Here is a 15,091-nt window from a genome sequence, read left to right on the forward strand (position 1 = left end):
TTACAGCAAAATTAAAAAACTGCCTTGTCTTTTCTCAGGGAACTGTTCCAACCACTTAATACCAGGAAGAAAAGCTCCTGCACGTGATGTCTCACATTTCTGCATACGTGCTGAAGCCGTGCATCGCTGCCCTGTCTCCTGCCTCGCTCACCCACCCGCCCAGGACAGCGGCAGACAGCAGATATAGTTCCTGGCCGGCCGAAAACAAGCCGTGCTGGTGCTAAGGGATGCAGCCTCCAGCTGTGCTAATCACCAGCAGGGCAGGAAGGCAGGTCATTATTGTTTCCTGAAGTGAAGAAGTCTACCTAAACTCGGAAGTGAAAGAAGATACCAGTAAGAAAACATTGGATGAAACGGAGACAAAACACTTCAGATGTTACAGCGTATTCAAGCTAAAGGTGCATCTGATTTTAAGTCATAATACATTTTCCTAGCACCCCTAGCATCCTTATTTTTTCCATGCACAGGGAAAAAAAATGACATTTGGGAGTGATCCATGTGCTCAGCACACTTTCCCTGCCCTCTGCCCCCATGCACCCCGAGTCATCAGCTAGATCCTGCACCCCAAACCCCTCACCAATTACCATCCTCTGCAATTTTCTTGCCGGCTTTTCCACAGCATTAATTATTATGGCACTGAAGCCCTTCTGATCATTCCCTGTAGAACTCTGAGGGAATTATTTCCCCTGTTCTCCATCAGCAAAGAGCCAAAACGGTCAGGCAAGAGCTGTCAAATTCGCTAGTGTTTAATTTTCTTGACAACTGTAGAAACAATTAAAAGAAGATTTTCCTCAAATACACTGACTTGCTGCAGAATGCTTTCATTTCAGCTACATTTAAAAAATAGTAACAAAAAAGCACTGAATAACCCAAACTGAACATAGAGGAAAATGCGTGCTTGCATCTACAAGCCATCAAGTTACATAGACAGCTGAATGGCTTTGCAAGCACCAGGCTGGAAACAGATCTCAAAGGCAGAAAGAGCCACCAATTTCTTAGCCACAAATTTCTGCTCTTTCTTTTGCCTTTTTTTTGCTTTCCTAGCTGTGCATTGCCCTAAGGACAGCTGCTCAGTGCATAGCCACTTATTGCAGGGCTTCCAGCTTTAAATCACATAGGGCTGGGCACTGTCGGGGGGAGCTCCCCAGGAACTTGTCAGACACCGCCTTCATTGCTCAACCTCAATTTCCACAGAAGTTTTCATCCTCCCTGACCTTGCAGCAGTGGTGGTGGCCGAGAGGAAAGGCAGACTTTTCTGCGGTGGCCTCTTTCTGGGCAGTCACTAAAGCTCCTGAAACATGCCGAGCGCATCAGCGGCTCCACAAAACTAATTAGAAGTTCCCAAAATAATTTTTAATATGGTTTTCAATTAGGTAAGGAGCCGCTCGAGGTAATAGCAGGTAATGGTTCCCCTCCCTGAGGCATCTCCATCCCTTGCTGGCTCACTGGCAGGGGATGAGATGTCTCACCTCAGCGTAGCAGCTGTGGCTGGCACAAAGCGAGGCTGCTCGGGCTCAGACAGATGAAATAATTTCTATTCCCGTGCATTTACACACCACGCCTGCAACACCCAGCCCGTGAAGCCGAGGAGCAGCTGGAAACCAGCCAAACACTCAGCCGTGACCCCCCCCAAAAAAAAAAAAAGCAAGGAGACCACGAGGCTGCCAGCCCTCTGCGAGGCAGGGAGAGACGGACCCCATCCTAAAACACCCTGTGAACACGTCTGTGCTATACATCCAAAACCTGGGTGGGGACTCCGGCAGAAATAAACCCGCGTTCACACCCACATGAGCTTTCCAAGTCTGCACGAGACGACATTGCTCAAATATTTCCCCCTCTCCAAGCGCTGGCAAACTGCTTGCAGTCGCGTTCATCATGACTGTCTCGTGAAAACACAGACAAACAAAACACTTCTGGGGGAGATTAACCAGGCTGGGAGATATTTTTTGGCTGTCAGTGAACTCCTCCATGGCCCTTTGCGTAGAAAGGTGCTGCCTACAGCCATTTTTAGCCTGGTTTCCTAAGGGAACGAGCCATATGTGATCACTCTGTCCATGTGTGCCTGTCCTGGACTAAAAGCTTAACCCAGCTTGCCAGGAACCACCGAATTTATCAGAGAGATCAGGATCCAGCCCCTTAATGTGTTATACCCCTGCTAGAAAAAAGCATCCCCCTGAGCTCAGGGTGGGCAGCAGACAATGCACGTGGCTGAAGGAGCTTAAGGGCTTTCATCGTGCAAACCCTGCACCTCATTAGGCAACGATGAATCCCGTTTTGCAGTACTTTTCCCTCTTTTTCTGCATCCTCCAGGGGTTCTCTTCCCCTGATGTCCCAGCCGTGGGTCTGCCCGGCATCCCCCAGCCATCCCTGTGACCAGCTGAATCTCATTTCAAGTGGATTCGCCCCGGGACCTGCCCCTTCAAACAATTTCCAGGCAAAGCCATAGGAAAGCATTTCTTGTGGTTCACAGGCACTGAAAATGTTTATTGTAGTCAGTAGTTATTTTCCCTCCTCGCTCTTTAACACGTTCACCATCGCTTATCATCTGGGACCCATTAATATTAAGCGTGTTTAACGTTTCCAGGCCAATCTCTGGAGTGTTTTAGCAACGTTAATAATTAATAGGGGAAGACGAGCACTTCAGAGGCCTGAAGCAGTTCACAACGGGCTGGGTTTTGAGGCTCAGCATAAAGATCTGTTCATCATTGCAACACCACTAACCCTCAAAATATTTCGTAGCCCTACCAGTGCAACAGGGAGGAGCTCGGTCTTTCTCTCATTAACAAAGGCAGGACTCTTCTTCCTCTTAGGGCTGACAAAATGACTCGTTAAGGCTCTGTTGCAACAGCAGGAACAAACCTTGCCTGTATTATCATTAGCAGGCTACCATCAGTCTTCAGCAGGTGAACTCCAGGGGATCTCATTGCACCAGCGCACGATTTTACTGCAGGCACAGAAGAGAAACGGCAACAACTTGCAGAAAGGTGGCGACGTCCTCTCAGAGCTGATGAAGCCCTTAAAGCTCCTAGAAAGCAGTGAGAGCAAGACATAAAGTAGACACGAGTGGTGCTTTCATCCCTAAACATTTCCCAGCACGATTCCCAAGGTCTATAATTCGATTTTCTGGAATTGGCTCCCTTTCACATGGCGCTTTACCCAGGGATCTTAGATGGGTTTAGTAGGCAGCTGTGTATCAGCTTGGGAGCACTGATTCCCTTTCCAGCGTGGCTTCCAGGAGCCTATTTGACGGCTCCCAGCTTGGGCTTTGTGCAGACAGTGGCTTCTTGTGTCCTCAGCACGATCCCTGAGCTGCGAGCAGCCCCCGTGGGCTCGCTGTGCCTACCCCAGCACACCATGTACCTGTCAGCAAGGGCGGGGGTAAAGCAGTAGCAGCCTCCATCAGTATTATTGACAAGATCTGCTCAGACCCTGGGCTTTCCGCTTCACCACGATTTTTTTAAGAGCACCTTTAAAGTGATTTGATAGCAAACGAGCCCATTTGCAGCTCATAAACATAATTTGTCGTGACCTCTCGCTTTGAACTCGCTGTGCTTACCGTGCTTCAGACGTTTCTTCTCCAAACAAATCGGCCTGTAAAAATAGGAGAGCCTCAGCCTATTCCTGAGGCTTTGCATCCCCTGTCCCCCAAAATGAGCCTGAAGCTCCCCAAACTACCTCGTTATTCTCCAAAATACCCAGGCAGTTTGGAGCCCTGCTCAAAGGAGCACGGTAAGGCAACAACTGGTTCTGCAAAGAGACAGGACTGCAGATGGACTCTGCTCATTTTTAGCAAGACTGGCTAAACCGAAATAGTGATCCCAAAGGCAAGGCCTGCTAAATATACTCACACACAAGTGACCAGTTCCTTTGAAGCTGGCGGTGCAGAGACAAGACGTCTGCCCTAAGCATCTCTAGCGGCCCCAGCTCTGTGCTTTGCTCTCACTGCTAATGCCATAAAGTTTCCCGGTGCCTTTCCAGTATAAATAATGCATCATTTTTTTCTGCTCCTCCACATTCCCTGGGAACAGCAGAAAGAAAGGAAAAGCCACTCGTGCTTTCAGGTACTTTCTTCAGCCCATTGTGCAGCGAGAGACGAGGCAGGCAGCGGTGCCCATGGAGCAATTTGGGTGGCCGAAATATGCCCTAGGAGATTTATTTTGACCTGTTCTGGTAGCCCTGTGCACTAAAACGTTGCAGCTCCTCCAGGAAAAAGGATGAAAGCAGGGGAAGGTCCGCAAGTGGTTTCGAGGTGCTCAGGTCACGCCTTGCTGGGCTGGGATATTTGGTCCCTACCAGCCCTGTGGCCAGAGCTCTCCTACGAGGTCTTGTGGTGTAACCACAAGCACAGAACTAAAGGGTGCAGGCTCCGGGAGCAGGCTCCGAAAGGAGACTCGGCAGCGGAGAGCTGTGCCGTCTGAAATCACGGACGAGCTATGCCCTCTAGCGGGTCTGCCGCTGGAGAAGGTCCCGTGCGGGAGGCGGTGCCCACCCCAGGGACACATCCCTGGGACCCAGGGGAGGCTTATAAAAGCCCCTGCCTCATCCCAGGCAGGTGCCACTGGGATGGGAACAAAGAAAAAAAGAAGTGCCCAAACGCTTTTCTACCCCTCTGCTGTACCAACCATTCACGGGGCCACGCCAGTTCGGGATTTCACAGGGTAGTTAGGAAACTTCTTCAAAGGCTCCCCAGATCCTTTCCAGCCTGGCTGATGGGCAGGGAGCCGGGAGGAAAGGCTTTGCTGCCCTCTGGCAAGGAGCTGGATGCAGGCTAAGCTCTGCTTGGGGGCTGGATGCAGCTGAGCGGTGTCGGTGCTGGGATTTGTTCCCCCCAAAAAAGGAAATCCACTCTCGTTTGGCTCACGGACCAAAAAGTTACATGTGCAGATCCATAAAGCTTTCAGAGCTGGCTCTTGAAGGCAAGGCATTACAGATGGCCAGGTTAGTGCTACAAACACAAAAGCTGCCTTCCTTTAGGTTTCTAATGACCTGCAGATCTTCCTGTTCCCTCTCCAGACCGGTTATCCCAATACATTGTGCTTTTCCCCCATTAAGATGTAAGAGCTTTAACAAGAACTCTGTACAAAGCGCCCAGCCCCAGCGGTAACCAGCCATTAGTTTAATTAAAAGGCAGGAAAAGCCCAAGTGCTCAGGTTTTTTTCTTTGCTCGCTTTGTCTGCACCTCGCCGGCTTGTCTGCTAAGCCCTTTGCGGGAGCAGCGGGTGTGCCGCTTCCCACCCGCTCCCCAAAAACAAATCCCTTTGGCAGCCCTGGCTCCGAGTTATCGCAGCCCGGGACCAAAGAGGAGTCTCACCTGCGTCAGCAGAAATTGCAGCATTATAAAAAACCCTACAAAGGCCAGATCCCTGGCTCCAGCCTGCCTCATACCCAACCCTCCCCATCCCCAAATCCCAGCTGCGGGATGCGGGCGGTGATGCTCGCGGCACCTCCGAGGACAAGCCACCGAAAAGAAACGGCTCCTGCAGCAGGGACAAGGGACAGCGGGGACAGAGGGAGCACAGAGGGCAGGGTTTATGGCCCTGCCTCGCCCAGCCGGCGGGGAGGGTTTAAGGTTCACCCGTTTCTGCTCACCTCTCGGCTTTGGCACCGCTCTCTGGCAGCTGCTGGCGCGCCTGACGGAGTTTCGCTTTTAGTTTTCTGTGGAGAGGAGGCAGCCGGGGAGGCTGGAGGAGGCCGTCCCCATCTGTCGAGGCTGTTCCCGTCCATCGAGGCTGTCCTCATCCATTGAGGCCATCTCCATCCATCGAGGCTGTCCCCACCCGTCGAGGCTGTCCCCGTCCTCCACCACCCCTGCGCCAGAGGAGAGCCAGCCTGCAGCCAGGTAACCCCTTCCTCTGCCTCCCACCTCCCTCCAAAATCCCAAGATTTGTGTCTTCCCACCAATAATCAGCCCCAGATCCCAGCCACAAAGGCAGCCCAGCCTCCAAAATCGCAGTCGGAGGGGGATCTCCGCTTGTTGCTGGCATTATTTCCCCAGCAGGGCGATAATGACCCAGCCTCTGCTCCCTGCAGTTCAGGGGAGGGCTGATCGTGTTGGGAAATCAGCACTGCGTGGATCCAGCAGTGTGTACACGTCAAAGTGTCTTTGCAGTGCATGTTTCCCTGTCCCCTGGCAAGCTTCCCCTAAGCACGGTGACTGCCGCAGAGCTCAACGCCAGCAGGAACGATCTGGGGACGCCGGTGTGCTAGCACCATCTGGGGAAAACAAAACAAAAAAAAAACAAACAAAAAAAAAAACATAAAAAATCCCACGTCCAAAACCTGCAGGTTAGGTGCGGCAGAAACCCAGCAAATGGCTCCAGCATCCTCTGAGAGCTGCTGGCTCAGACATCAATCAGACACTGTTAATTTCCCAGGAAGTTAAATGAAGGCTTAAATGACACTTCTCAGTGTCTCCATCCCCAAAGATTTGCATTTCTTTTATGTTTTCCCCCCAGTGATATTTTTTTTGGAAATAAAGGATAATATTTTTTTGGAAATATTTACCCCTGAGAGTGAATACAGCAGGACCCCCTCCCAAGTTAGCGATAACACAGATACTGACTTATCAAGTGGCAAACGCCGAGCCCTCGCTGTTGCTTTCCAGCTCAGATAACTGCTCCACCTCCTGTTTCTGGCTCATATCACTAACAATAAAGCCCATAAAACGTGGGTTTTATGCAATGCTTAACCCTCAGCTGGAAGCAGGCACGAAGCTGCTAGGGTAAGGTCAGCCGAGCCTGCCCCAAATGTCTGCCTCAGGACACAGCTGCCACAAACTATGGGGTCTGTGTAAGGTTAAATCAAACTTTTTTCTAATGTTTCCAATACCAACAAGGTTCCTGGTGTGCCCTGCTGGGGCTTAGGTCAGGAAACCAGCAGGAAAGGGGATTTCAGGGTTTCTCTCTGACACCCTCGTCCCAGCATGGGGAAATCAGGGAGGCTGCCTCAGCAGCACCGACAAAGAGCAATCCAACAGCAACAAACACTTTCCCCTAAATCCTATTATTTTCCATCAAAATCAGAGCAAAATGACTTGTTTTGCTTTCTTGCCGTTCTCTTCCGGCGACCAGGGACGTGCACCCCCTGCACCCTCTTACCATGGGAAAAAGATTGTTGGAGATGAGCTCTGGTGATGCTCCCCCTCTGCGATAGGTGCTTGCAAGGAAATTTCCAGCAATTGCAGTAATTGTCAAGTGAGCTTCGTGTAATCTTCTGGGGTTAAATGGAGGTGCATTTTAAGAAATAATTTGAAATAACGAGTAACAGGGTTTACAAGACAATCTGCAAATCTTTTCACGCAGCTGCCTGTAAAGTTTTTTGGAGCATTACCTATGACAGCAGACAAAAATACCAGAAGGAGCACAGCCTTATGCTGCATTTTAATTTTTTGTTTGTTTGTTTAAAAGAAATAATAAGCCAGATAATAACCTGCATGAACTGTGACCCTGCTCTTCATCATCAGGCTGTACAGTGCATTTAAGGGGCTGAAAGCAGAAAATAATCAAGGGAGTAATAATAATAACGCTTCCAATAATCAAGGGAAAAGGGAAAACTTGAGCAAACTCCAACTGGGCATGGGCAGGACTGAGTTTAGGTGTTAAAACAGGCTCTTTTGGGCAATGTTGGACTTGCTGAGTTACTGGGCGAGCTCCCAAAAGCTGTTTTGAGGTCACACCACACTGCCACCAGTAGGGATTTCATACGGGATGCTCAGCTGGTGGACCTGGGGTCACTGCAGGCACATTTTGGGTTGGTTTTTTGCAGGAGATGGCACAGGAAGGGATGGCAGGTGGCTCGCTGGAGAGGCATTGTCCCACCTACATCTACAAAGTGGTGCTGCTGGGGAGCACGGCGGTGGGAAAGTCAAGCCTGGCCTACCGATACGTGAAAAACGACTTCCAGGAGTCGCTGCCCACCGTGGGATGTGAGTGAGCATCCCTCCCCCCCCCCCCCCCCCCCCCCCCGCCCCCCATGTGGATTTGCTTCCCCCTTTGCTGCCAGCTTCAGGTCGCTGCCATCCATCTCCCCTTGCCCCAAGCAACCAGCAAAGCCATGTCCAGGGGTATTTGTGGGCAAACCCCATGCCCTGCCCCGCTGGCACGGGGGCGAGAAGCCAACCTCTTCTGCTGGGGTGATGAAAACCCATCCAGTTTTCACAGCAGCATCCCTGACCTTGAATCGGGTTCAGCCCCATGGCAGCAGACCCAATTTCTCCATGCTCACCCCAAGTGATCGTGCCCCATCCCACCTCTCTTGCAGGCTCCTTCTTCACGAAAATAATCCGCATGGAGTCGGCCACGGTCAAGCTGGAGATCTGGGACACGGCCGGGCAGGAGAAGTACCACAGCGTCTGCCACCTCTACTACCGGGGCGCCCACGCCGCTCTCCTTGTCTACGACATCACCAACAAGGTGAGGGGGGACGCTGAGCCCCTCGGCACCAAAATGCTGCCCCGAGACACGTCACTGGTGGGGCAGAAAGCTCCAGGAGCCATGGTGTCGCTGTCTCTCCCCAGGAAACACTTGGCAGGGCGAAGCTGTGGCTGAGGGAGCTGGAGAAGGAGTTCCTGCATGACGAAATCGTCATTGCTTTGGTGGGCAACAAGACGGACCTGGCTGAGGAGAGAGAGGTCCCAGCCGAGGTGGGCACCTGTATCATCCTCCCTTCCCCACTGCAAGCATCAAAACATGCCCCTTGATACCAAAGGGCCTTTGGGCACCCCCAAAGTGAGGTCCCTCATTGCTCAGCGATGCATTTATGGGCAATTTCTTGGTGCCTGAAGGTCATGGTAGGACCTTTGGCTGCTCTTACCCAACCCAAGCACGCTGAGTAAGCCTGGCTCTCGTGGTCACCTTGCGCCCCCAAACTTCATGGCTGGGGGAGAAACTGACCCCTGAGAGGTCTCCGCATGCCCCCAGGGCCAGGGGAAATAACGCTGCTCTTCTTCTCCCAGGAGGGCGAAGAGTTTGCGAGGAGCAGAAGCCTGCTCTTCACGGAGACATCGGCGAAATCCAACCACCAAGTAAAGGATGTCTTTATGGCTGTAGGTAAGACACAGTGGCTGCAGATGGGAGCTGACATGGGGGAACCATGAAGTCCCCTGGGGCAGCAGGGGGACGGGACCCCCAGGCAGGGGGTGCTGCCCTGTGGCTCTGCTCCCCCCCAGCCCTTCAGCTCCTGCAGCGTGAAGCAGAGAAGGCACCGGCCCCGCGCCGCGGGCAGCACGTGGACTTGGGGGCGAGCAGGGCGAGGACGGGGTGCTGCCACGTGTGAAGGGGCCATGGGCTCCCCATGGGACACGGTGCCGGGGAGGACAGGAGGGACCTGACCTCGTGCTTTCGGCATTGGTGGTGACAAGACAGCGCGTGGCACGTGGATGGCACAGACCGAGGATCTTCCTCATCATCTTCTACATGAGAGCGCACATAGCGTGCACATGGGGTCTTGGGCCAGGGTCTCACACCAGCTTTCTCCATGGGGATGACCTCCTTGCTGGTCCCAGGGACCATGCTGCCACCGGCCCGGCCAGGATCCCATCCCATCGTAACGGGGTTTTAGCACATGGGTGCAAATAAAGAGCGGGTCACCCTCACCGCCTCCTTTTCCCTGACCCCAATCTCCACATGCAGGTGGGGACCACGAAGGTCTGGAGGTGGCAGGGATCAGAGCCCGGCTGCAGCTACCCAAATTGCTGCTTTTTTTTTTTTTGGGGGGGGGGGGGGGGGGAGGAGGCAGGACGCTCTCACCTCCAAACCTCCCCCCCCTGCAAAGCGCTCAATGAGGGGCCCCCTGCCCATGGGGCAATGCCTAAGCTGGTTTTTAGGGTGCACAGGGACACTCAGACCCTGGGAAATGCTCAGCCACAAGGCAGTGAACACCCCTGGGGGTGCTCCTGTGGAGGGGACAGAGCTGCAGCACCCCTTGCCCAGCCTCACCAGGCCCCCAGAGCCCCCCCATGGGAACTCCCACCTGCACTGCCTCCCCAGCACTGAACCACTTCAAGGAATGGGGGCTCCCCCAGCAAAAACCCAAGGCTGCTTCCTCCCTAAATGCCCTCCGTTAATTAGGCAGCTAATTAGTTAGTGGCTGATTGCCACTCGCCCCCTGCCCTCTCCCTCCTGAGATTAACCCTTCCCTCCCCAAGCAGCCCCACTCCCAGCGGATGGGGCTGGGGGTGCTCATCCCCTCCCCATGCTGCCCTAAGGCTGCTCGCAGAGACCTCCATCACCCTCACCCCCAAATTGGGTAAAAAGTGGGTAAAAGTGGGCTTGGGGGGTCCAGCTTGTGAGAGGATGCTGGGGGGGGGGGGCAGAGGGTGAGGGATGGGACCCCACGTGTTCTCCCCATGCCACAAAATGGGGCTTGGTGCGGGGAACCCAGAGGATTCACCTGGGAAAGCAGGGGGGGGGGGACCTCCAGGGCTTAATTTTAGGTGATATCAGCAACATTTGGGCTCGGATCCTGTTCTCCCCCTCCCCCCCCCCCCCCCCCGAAAGGCCCCTTCCCCACACGCTCGGTTTTGGAGCAGAGAGGCAGGAGGAGAGGAGAAGGGCTTTTATTGGGGTCCCCCATCTTCAGCTCAGGTGCTGCGCTCCCCCCGGGGGGGCTGGGGGCGCAGAGGGGCGCAGGCTGACCGCAAGCCGCCCCCCCTCAGCTGGGTGCCTTCTCCCAAGGCTCGCCGTCGCCCAAATCTCCCCACCGGCCTGATCCCGCGGCCGGTGTACCACGAGGGGTCGATGTCCGGGTCTGCAAGGCAACGAGAGGCGAGGAGGCATCAGGGCGATTTTTTTGGGGGGGATAATGGGGCACTGCACCCCCCCCGAGGGAGGGACTAAACCCCGGGGGGGGGGGGGTGACAAAGGGGGCAGAGAGGTGCTAAAGGCTGGCTGAAAGGCCAAACCAACCTGCACGTCGGCCCCCTCCCTCCGTCCCCCCCAGATTCACGGCGAGGGGCTGGGGGTGCGGGGCGGGGGGGGTGTCTCGGGGGAGTCCCTTACTGCTGCTCTCCTTACTCCTGATTTCCATGGAGCGGACGCGGGTGGCGGCGGCGGGCAGGGCCAGGCAGGCGAGCAGCAGGCACACAAGGCAGGCGGCCCCCAGCTTCATCCCCGGAGGATTTTCCCCCCACGACGGCTCAGCCCGAGGACACGGTGACGGCGATCCCCGAGGTGGCTGCGGGAGCAAAGGGATGGTGGTGGGACAGAGGTAAAACCACGGGGTTTGCTCCAGGTGGTGATGGAGAGAGCGCGTCCCCTCCTCTGGTGGCCATGGGGAAATCCAGCCCAGTTGGGGCAATAAAGGGAAGCAAAGGGCACAGAGCGTGGTGCTCATCCCTGTCCCAGGGAGATTTGGAAAAAAGAGAGGGATGGAGGTGAGAACGGCATCGCATGGCCGTGGGCACATGGGGTTTGCTGGGGGCATCGTGGGGCGCATCGTGGGGTGGCACCTGGGCAGCGAGGTCAGTGCCCGAGCACAAACACCCCGCGGGGCAGCACGGGCTGGGCGATGGGTTTTATTTCTGCAGACACCTGCCGGGTTGAGGGCGGTGGAGCAGAGCACGGCAGCTTTGTTCCCAGGGACACCTGCGGAGGAGAAGTTTGCAGAAAGCCCTCTGTGCCTGGGGAGGGCTCGGCGTGGGGAAGCACCTGGCTGCCAGCTCCAGCGCTGACTTTTATGGGCCCCATCCTTGAAAACCCCACTGAAATAAATCCCTGGGGACAGAGCAGCGCCTTGGAGCCCTCATCCGGCAGACAAAAGCGTGGTGAGGCAGAGAGAAAATCCGGGCTCGCTTCCCCTGGCTTCCCCCAGTGGTCCCGGCCCCCAGTACTTACCGCGGTGCGAGGCGAGGTGCCCGGTGCCGTCCCGCTCACCCTCTGAGCCGGAGTCCCCCGGGACACCGCTTTTATGCCCGGTTTCGTGCTGATGTCAGAGGCGAGCCCCGGCGGGGACAGAGCCGGGGCATCTCCTCTCCCCTCCCCGCCGCCCCCTGCGCTCGGCGCTCATCAAATCAGGAAAGGGATTTTCGTGACTCATAAGGGGCCATAATTTTATCTTCAGCCGGCCGAGGCAGATAGCTGGGGAATATGTTAATCCCCGCGTCCTCGACGTGACGTTATTCTGCACGGGAGGACGTTTTCCCCTCCGTCACCCTGCCCTTGTTGGGGGGGGGGGAGGCTCTGGGGGCCCCAAGCGCCAGGGTCCCGCTGCCAGCACCCCCCTCCCACATGCCGCTTTTGGGAAATCAGACAACGAAACGAGCAGGCTCATCCCCGGCACTAAAACTGTTTGAAATGGGTTAAATCTATTTAATCTTTGTGCTGCTGTTTGTGCTGTGCTCAGCGAGGGCTCATCCCCCTCCTGCCCACACAGGGGGCTGGTTGGGCGTCAAACAAGCATCCGCTCCCCGGGGAAAAAATGGGACTGCCAGGATTTCAAGGAATGTCCCCAAACGGGGATGTCTCCGTGCTGATGGGATGGCAAAGGTGCTGGCCAGCCAGTTCTGGGGACAGTCACACGAGTGGCACCACACCACGGAGCAGTGGGGAAAGGGGTGGAGAGGGGAGACAAAACCCCATCTGCCACGGAAAGCTGGGCCACCGACCAGCGCTCATCCCAACCACAGCTCTGGAGAAGACAGCTTCTGACCCGACAAGTCAAATTTCCACCCTGCTCACCACCATCTCCCCCGGTTCTGCTCTGGTGCCACTGCTTCGTCTCCTGCCTGCTTTTTAAACGGGGGGTGCATATACCTGCGTCCTGCTTTGGGCTGGGCTGGAGTTAATTTTCTCATAGTGGCTAATATGGTGCTCTGTTTTGGATTTGTGGTGGAAACCGTGCTGACAGCACCCGGCTGGTTCAGTTGCTGCAGAGCAGCGCTTGCACAGAGCCAGGGCCTGCTCTGCTCCTCGTGCTGCCCCCACAGCGAGGGGCTGGGGGTGCACAGGGGGCTGGGAGGGGACACAGCAACACTTTTTGTCCCTTTTGCTGCCCGTATTGCCTCAACCCACAAGTTCCCACTTTACCATCCCCGTTCTTTCCCCCATCCCACTGTGGGGCAGCGAGCAATCACAGGTTCTGAACACAAAATTGGCTTTATTGTATGATTTAGTGTACGTATATATAACCTCTACACAGGCAGACAGGGCAGGAAACCAGCAAGTAACAGGTTAACTACAGCCTGAACAAGCAATCAATAGCATCCCAAGTCTGCTTGGGCCACCTACAGCCCTTGGCTTGGCTCGATCTTTTGAACTTCAGGCCACGAGGATTTTTGTTTGAAAAAAAGGAAACTGGTTTTGTTCCACCTGGAGCGGGAAAGTTTCCAGGCTCCAGACTTACAAGACTTACAGGACTGGTTTCTGGACTGCTAGAGTCTCTACGGCTGCTGAAGCCAAGCCTATGTGTTACGTGCTTGGGAAGTCATGGTGAAGGTAAAGGGCATTGACCGGCAGGTACTGAGCCAACGCTTTTAGCAAAATTCTCCTCTGAAGCTTCCAGCCAGAGAAAGCAGCAGCTGGAGGCAAACGAGCAGTCTGGATTTTGGGGTGGGTGGGTGCCACTGGTGCTGCTGGCAGGAGCCCGGGGCCATCGCAGCCCCCGAGGGACATCAGCAAACTTCGGGCAGAGCGGGGAGACTCATGAGGATCCCCTGTGCTCTGCTCGCTGCTGATGTGACCTCGCGGGGAGAGTGGCACCGAACCTCCCGGCAGGTAGGGGGGGGAGGAGGAGGAGGAGGAGGAGGAAGGCAGCGTCCTGCCCAAAGCCACAGCCCCGCAGATGTGTGCCCCCACACGAAGACCAGGCCACGCTCCTGCACCCCGACGCCTTGCTTCTTTTGGGGTCCTCGCTGGGGTCCTGGCTTCCCCCCAGCTGGGCTTCCAGGGGCAGACGGCAGCGGGAGAAGGAAGGGCAAGCGCTGGGGGAAGGCGGCGAGGCTCTGCGCTGAGGTCTCGTACTGTTGGCGGGACGGTGCCCCTCTCCTCAGGGCAGGTGGGTCATCACGGGCTTCTGCAAGGCAGACAGCACGGCCTCAGCTCGTCCCCCGCCCCAAGGGCCGAGGCCAGTGTGCTCCCCGTCCCTCCCTGCAGGTTTGAGGGGGGCTGTGTGGCCGACCACGTACCGCAAAGAGCCGCTCCGCTCTCCTGCTCTTCCCGTTGGGGTTCCTCTGCGTCAGCGAGCCACGGTACGTGGAGTTGCGGTCGAAGGAGTCGTCAGGACCTGTGATAAAAGAAGAGGTGAGGCTGGGAGTAGGGCTCTGTAATCATTTGGGACACCAGGAAGGGCATCTGGTCATCATCTGCCTTCCTCTGCCACCAGTTTCTGCCTTTGTGGGTCTCCTTTACGAGTCTTTGACCTGCCGGGATATGGAGCCGTCCCATCGCCCAGACCAGGCAGAGGGGATTATGCTCGCCTGGTGATGTCCAGCCTGGTCGAGCATCCCTCTATCTCCTCGTGGGGCTGACGTGTCCCCTGCGCTGCCCTTATCTGCCTGCCCTTCTCCACCAGGAGGGCAGCTGGCTGTTCCTCAGCACGGGCAGAGGGGACCTCGCCACCTCCCAGCCTCAGCCTGGGGAACCGAACTTTAAATTGCCTGCGCTCGTGGGCAAGTGAGATTCCTTCTCTGCATTAAATGATCTTTTCCCCTTTTTCCTCCATTCATCTTCTGTTTGGCATTATCTGGAAGAAGAATCATTCTTTCTGCCTGTGAGCTCATGAGGCGAGATAAGAGAAATAGAAAAGTCATTTCCTAGCGGCCCTTGCTGATAGCAGTCAGGATGAAACTGTCCCCTGCCACCCCAGCTGCTGGGACAGGTTCCAGGTCACTGGAGAACTTTGGTGGCACGGCCACCGGGGTGCCACAAATGGAGCAATTTGGTGGATGGGTGACCAAGCACCCCTGAGGCCACAGCTCTTACCGCTAATTTCGAGGGGGCTGTTGAATTTCCTCCAGAGGAACTGTGGTCCAGACATCTCCTGAAAGAGAGGGGGAGATGTCAGTGGTGGGGAAGGGGATGGGGGGACCCAGGTACCCCAGAGGCTGCCTGTCCACTACTTTAAAGTAAGCCCCCTCCAGAGGGGAGGTGAATGCCTG

At 55.5% G+C, this 15,091-nt stretch overlaps 3 protein-coding genes and 1 long non-coding RNA gene across 13 annotated transcripts in view; 1 reads left to right on the forward strand and 3 right to left on the reverse strand.

Annotated features, from left to right (window-relative positions):
• Positions 1 to 2,611: 2,611 nt before the first annotated feature.
• LOC125182149 (uncharacterized) lies at positions 2,612 to 5,612 on the reverse strand. The gene is made up of 2 exons (XR_007161258.2): positions 3,849 to 5,612; positions 2,612 to 3,025 (listed from the first exon to the last, which is right to left on the reverse strand). It is a non-coding gene; the product is annotated as an uncharacterized lncRNA (long non-coding RNA).
• Positions 5,613 to 5,634: 22 nt separating this feature from the next.
• On the forward strand, positions 5,635 to 9,673 carry RAB17 (RAB17, member RAS oncogene family). Its single transcript, XM_048058455.2, has 6 exons — positions 5,635 to 5,839; positions 7,765 to 7,924; positions 8,260 to 8,411; positions 8,516 to 8,641; positions 8,954 to 9,047; positions 9,167 to 9,673. The coding sequence occupies exons 2-6, from the start codon at positions 7,768 to 7,770 to the stop codon at positions 9,271 to 9,273; spliced, it is 636 nt and encodes a 211-aa protein (XP_047914412.1). The 5' UTR covers positions 5,635 to 5,839; positions 7,765 to 7,767; the 3' UTR covers positions 9,274 to 9,673.
• An 876-nt stretch (positions 9,674 to 10,549) lies between these two features.
• On the reverse strand, positions 10,550 to 12,916 carry PRLH (prolactin releasing hormone). Its single transcript, XM_066999861.1, has 3 exons — positions 11,832 to 12,916; positions 11,013 to 11,172; positions 10,550 to 10,746 (listed from the first exon to the last, which is right to left on the reverse strand). Exons 2-3 carry the CDS (start codon positions 11,104 to 11,106, stop codon positions 10,580 to 10,582), a joined length of 261 nt encoding a protein of 86 aa, XP_066855962.1. The 5' UTR covers positions 11,107 to 11,172; positions 11,832 to 12,916; the 3' UTR covers positions 10,550 to 10,579.
• Positions 12,917 to 13,086: 170 nt separating this feature from the next.
• The window catches only part of MLPH (melanophilin), a 33,977-nt gene continuing 31,972 nt past the window's right edge, over positions 13,087 to 15,091 (reverse strand). For 7 of the 10 annotated variants that reach the window (XM_066999854.1, XM_066999852.1, XM_066999855.1 and 4 more), the window contains 3 exons: positions 14,916 to 14,973; positions 14,120 to 14,217; positions 13,091 to 14,007 (listed from right to left, as the gene is read on the reverse strand). In XM_066999854.1, coding sequence (XP_066855955.1) covers positions 13,981 to 14,007; positions 14,120 to 14,217; positions 14,916 to 14,973 — 183 coding nt within the window. In that variant the 3' untranslated portion in view covers positions 13,091 to 13,980. Of the gene's footprint in view, positions 14,008 to 14,119; positions 14,218 to 14,915; positions 14,974 to 15,091 lie in introns of all 10 variants that reach the window. The other 3 variants (XM_066999860.1, XM_066999859.1, XM_066999858.1) reach the window with 3 other exon arrangements.

This window comes from Anser cygnoides, chromosome 6 (assembly GCF_040182565.1).
Source record: "Anser cygnoides isolate HZ-2024a breed goose chromosome 6, Taihu_goose_T2T_genome, whole genome shotgun sequence".
NCBI lineage: Eukaryota > Metazoa > Chordata > Aves > Anseriformes > Anatidae > Anser > Anser cygnoides.

Bases quoted from the DNA above. Each gene is read 5' to 3' on its own strand.
- PRLH (XM_066999861.1), bottom strand. From the start codon at position 11,106: ATGAAGCTGGGGGCCGCCTGCCTTGTGTGCCTGCTGCTCGCCTGCCTG. The intron at 10,747-11,012 runs GTAAGGAGAGCA...GTTGCCTTGCAG, and splicing joins CCGCTCCATGGAAATCAGGA to ACCCGGACATCGACCCCTCG.
- RAB17 (XM_048058455.2), top strand. From the start codon at position 7,768: ATGGCACAGGAAGGGATGGCAGGTGGCTCGCTGGAGAGGCATTGTCCC. The intron at 7,925-8,259 runs GTGAGTGAGCAT...CCTCTCTTGCAG, and splicing joins GTCGCTGCCCACCGTGGGAT to GCTCCTTCTTCACGAAAATA. The intron at 9,048-9,166 runs GTAAGACACAGT...GCTCCCCCCCAG, and splicing joins GGATGTCTTTATGGCTGTAG to CCCTTCAGCTCCTGCAGCGT.